The 4,755-nt window shown below is 38.6% G+C and overlaps 1 protein-coding gene across 1 annotated transcript; it reads right to left on the minus strand.

The window, feature by feature from the left end:
- Window positions 1-674: 674 nt before the first annotated feature.
- On the minus strand, window positions 675-4,197 carry LOC149285174 (neurexophilin-2-like). Its single transcript, XM_089495719.1, has 2 exons — window positions 4,093-4,197; window positions 675-1,415 (listed from the first exon to the last, which is right to left on the minus strand). Exons 1-2 carry the CDS (start codon window positions 4,195-4,197, stop codon window positions 675-677), a joined length of 846 nt encoding a protein of 281 aa, XP_089351845.1.
- Between the last annotated feature and the right edge of the window lie 558 nt (window positions 4,198-4,755).

Below are 4,755 nucleotides of genomic sequence, written 5' to 3' on the forward strand. Positions count from 1 at the left end.
AATACAATTTCATAAGTTATACTTCTAATAAAAAGGCCTTGCTATATAAAAAAAAATTAACAATAGGTCACAAAAAAGTCCTGATAAAGTCTTCCGCCTTACCATGCCTCATTAAAAAAAATGTCACATTTTTGGCCGTTTGCGTTAATCAAAAAACTAAGCAAAATAATAAAAATAATAATAATAATATTAATAATAATAATAATAATTAGGCATAGTCACTGAGGATTCTTGCTTTCCATTTTAAATTTAATTAGTACCAGTGATAGATTAGCCTTACTGTTGGTTTTGATTTTTCCCAACATCAATATTGGTTTTCTTTTGTTATTCTTGTGACTTTGCAACAATCGTTCATGCTGTGTCCTTATCTTTATTAATCTTGCTTCAAGTATGTTAATACGTCTGAGCTTATTTCATGCATAAACCTTATCACCTTGTTACACGTCAAAGCTCCCTGATTTTATTTTCGACTACGTGACTTCCAAATTACAGAAATATCCTACCGTTATGAAAAGTTAAATATAGTATGCAAGTGTAACACTGTCACAATCACGTTGTTTCCACCCAATAAAGAAACGTTGTCCATCGAAGAAAACAAAGGATGCTTCGTATGAGATTGTCCCTGCCAATCGACTGTGAACCAAGTCCCGATTTGTTTAGCTAACAGGTATTCTTCAACCAGTGGACAGATACGGTGTTTCACTATGATAATTATAATCGGGGCAGACCTTTTGTACAAGTTTGTAGTCTATGCTGAAAAAAGCGATATAAATGCAAATGACTTTGAAGGGTTTCGAGCACAACCAAGAGACATGACTCTGTGTTTGTTCTTGGTAACAGATTTTAGAAGGATCAAAGTTGCACAGAGCAGTCTTCTTTGCCCTGTCGGTCTTTTCATACTCAATCCGACAGTTAAAAGACTTGGAATCCTTGTTCTCCAGAGTCGACTGTGCAGACGTTTCGAATTCCACCACTTTGGAAGGAGGGACAAGGCTGACGGAGACATTCCCGAGACCGGTGGAGTTATGGCGGAAATACACGCTGAAGGTCCCATTTCCATGGTCAACAATTTTCCCGGTAATTAGTAGATTCAACTTTACGGTTTTGATATTGGAATGAAAATCTCCCCATCCAAACATCTTCTTGAATTTGCCCGTTTTTACGATAGGCCTGCGTTTAGTTCTTACCAGGGACTCTTGGGTATCGCTAATGTTCTCCAGCCAATCCCAGAAGTTTTCTATCCTGTCGAAATAAGACATCTGGTCTTGTCTTTGAAGACTAGACTGTTTAACAAACAGACGGAGTGGACTGTGAAGTCTACCGTGGGCAACATTGTTTACCAAACTTTCAGCGGGGTCTTTGTCTTCCCACTTTAATGCTCCGCTTGCTCCGATCACTTGTTTGTCGCACAAAATCTGGTGGAATAAAACAAAGCATAAGATTTACAAAAACATAAGAACCTATCCTGATTAAATAAATTGTAATTATAACATAATGAAGCACTGCTTTGAAACAAGGCTGGGTGCAAGTTTGAGATACAATTATTGGATAATTAAACTAAATAACAGGTGACAAATTCCCTTTACCAACTGTGCTCATATCTCATCAAAAGAAAATGAGAAAATGTTCCATCAGTCGCTTTGTGAAATGTGTCATCTGTCAGGCACTCGTATTTTGTATTAGATCTGCTGAATCCATTGGAAGCATTTTGATTTCCTGAATTCCGCACAGAACCCGATAACGTTTATTTACTAAACAGCGCGTTGGGATTAATACCGTATTGTGAAGGACCAGTATTACTCATCATTGATGGAAAGCTTGCCTTGGTATTTAATGAGTTAAAATTTGATTTTCCATTAAACTGAATAAAGAAAATGGATATATTGCCGCAAGAGGAAAGTCTTTAGCCAACGATTGTCCTAATCAAAGGTGTCCCCATCGACTACAGATTCCCGTAGCCGCGTAGGCTTTCAGGACCTCTAAGGTTTAGTGAGAATCACTTTGTGATGGGTTGAACACAATAGAGTTTATCTACACTGAGCAATTCTAGTGCAAAAAAGTCAAAAACTGATGTTATCACCATAGCAACCAATGGAATGTCCTGCTGATTGTTCTAGTCTGCTACCTGTACAGAGATAATTACTTTAAAAACAAGGCTAAAGACCACCAGGTTCAAACATCCCCAGTGTTCCAGTGTTGTTTTGTCCAAGAGGAAAATTAAATGAATCACAAAATCTATTTTTTGGCCGTAAGGGAAAAACAGTACTTATTAATATAAGCTTCAAAGGTCATGAAATGTGTTCCTTGAAGCAATGGAGTAATGCATAGGTTTTCAGGTAACTTACAAACACTAAACTGCTAGTAAAAATATATTTTTTAAGAAATTATTGTAAAAACGTTCATTTGACTAGTAAAGTGTTCAAGATATGTACCTTTGCCGTTCCCAGAGGCACTACACAACTTCATGTATCTCATGCAACACATATGTAAGAAAACGTTGCTTGTCCCACTATTGACATAAAAAGCAAGCAAAAATGACAGCGCAGGTTCAGTTCTAAAACCCGGAAAGCATTTCCCTGGGACTATGAATCAATTGTTCCTCCGGGGCTATGTATAAAGCATTTCTCCGGGACTATGTGTGAAGGATTTCTTCAAGATTATGTATCAAAGATTCCTCTATGACTATATATGAAGGATTCTTCTAGGACCGTGTAGCAAGGATTTATCCAGATTTATGTATCAAGGATTTCTCTATATCTATGTGTCAAGGATCTCTCTAGATCTATGTATCAATGATCTCTCTAGATCTATGTATCAAGGATCTCTCCAGATCTATGTATCAAGGATCTCTCTAGATCTATGTGTCAAGTATCTCTCTAGATCTATGTGTCAAGGATCTCACCAGATTTATGTTATCAAGGATCTCTCAAGATCTATGTATCAAGGATCTCTCCAGGTCTATGTAAAGAGTTCTGCACATTATGTATCACTGGGTAAATTACAGATAAATCACCACCTTGCAACGCCTTCTAAAATCACAAATGAAGTTGCCTCGTAGATGATCTAGTATAATACATTTAATTGAGACGATGGAAAGAAAAAGAAATGACTTGGACTCTTGGAGTTTTGCAGAATGTGTTATTCAAAAGAACCCCAATTTAACACACAGGCAGGGTTCTGCTCTATTAAACCAGTTTTCAAGCCATTCCTTGGGTATATCACCTGCTTTGAATACAGGTGTATAATTGCTAGCTGTGTTAAAGCAGTGATACGATCATACGGGGTGGTAGGGCTTCCCTGTGAATTGAATAGTGAAGTACACATGTGCCCCATATGAACATGCGCACGGCGGGGAGCAGAACATTTAAGTTTTAAGTTGCTATATCTACTTTCACAGACCAGCTGACAGCAATTTCAGTATTTGCAGACAATAAAGTCCGTTTTTCTTCAAGCTGTTCGAACACTTTAACGCTAGAACGGTGGACTGCATTTACAAAAACTTCATTTTTAAAACCCCCAAAAAAAAGAAAAAAGGAAAGAAAAATGACTGCACTTAATGTGTCCGGACCCGCTGATTTCCCTGCATTCATTAGTTCTTGAGTAATTTGTGTCTTGGCAGAACTTGTGAATTTCACAAAGGAATCCACACTTTCTAGATTCAGCGATATTAATGCCGTTTCTCCGTTCCATTGTGCGGTCCTGTAAGATTAATAACATGAATTTGTTTTACATCAATTAAAACGGACGCCTTTTGTTAGAAAATGTTGACAGGTTCTACAATGAGCGTCGGGAAATCCGGAGTCAGAAACTGTTTCAAAAAAAGGAAAAAAGGTGCATATGGGGTTTTTTTTTTTTTAACGCTCACCATTAAGGTTTGGATAATGGATGGTTCTAAAATAAATGGCTCCTTTGGTGGAAACCAGTCTGAGACGCCAGACTCAACCAAGCAAGCATTTTATCTCTCGTCTCTGGCCATTCCCTACAACTCATGGGTTGCCCCAACCCCAACCCCCCCCCCCGGGGCAGAAAGCCTCATCTTTTTCAGTCCAGGATGTCCTGGCGAAGGGTACTTTAGAACTTCAACAAACTCACCAGGGTTTGCCAATACTGATGTGTCACGGGTGTAGCCATCCCCTGACTGGCCATCTGGCACACAGGGCAAACACCTGGTGGGCCGCCGGCCGTCAGTTCCCCCATCCGTCACTCCAGCAGTCGGCCACATCTGTGTCATCAAGCGTCCTCTAGGGCCACCTCGTCCCTGCCAGCCTGACCCTGAATGTATCAGTCCTTGAAATAAATAAGATGTTCTCCAGGACTACTTTCCAGATTCTGTTATCGTTTTTACTCATCGTATATTGCGAAATAGACACAATTATAGAATAATAGAAGGCTCTGCTGTAAATAAGACATTAGAAACATCGTTCTTAGTACTGCTGGATGCCGGAAACCCTTCGCAGACATAGTTCTCTAATCATGTCAAATTTCACCACGTTTTTTGTTTTTTTTCCGGGACTTCTTGATTGTCATGTGACAAAAAAGCGTGCACTGATAGGCTGTCTCCACCGCCATTGAAAATGCTTTTTTTTATAAGTTTCTGGGTTGTTTTACGTGATTGAAACATCAGAGAAAAAATATAATGAAATATCTATTGGTTATTTGCTTATTCTACTAGATCTCCATATTTTGTGTAAGGGCATCCTTTTAAATTTATTTAGATCAAACCTGTGATAGAATTTTGCCCCAGATTTGCTCCAC

Source organism: Sceloporus occidentalis, unplaced genomic scaffold (genome assembly GCF_023333645.1).
Source record: "Sceloporus occidentalis isolate IW3139 unplaced genomic scaffold, rSceOcc1.0.p SCAF_83, whole genome shotgun sequence".
NCBI lineage: Eukaryota > Metazoa > Chordata > Lepidosauria > Squamata > Phrynosomatidae > Sceloporus > Sceloporus occidentalis.

Coding starts and splice junctions, on each gene's coding strand:
- LOC149285174 (XM_089495719.1), bottom strand. CDS start 4,197: ATGGGGGAACTGACGGCCGGCGGCCCACCAGGTGTTTGCCCTGTGTGC. Junction 1,416..4,092: donor ATCAGTATTGGCAAACCCTG/GTGAGTTTGTTG, acceptor TTATTCCACCAG/ATTTTGTGCGACAAACAAGT.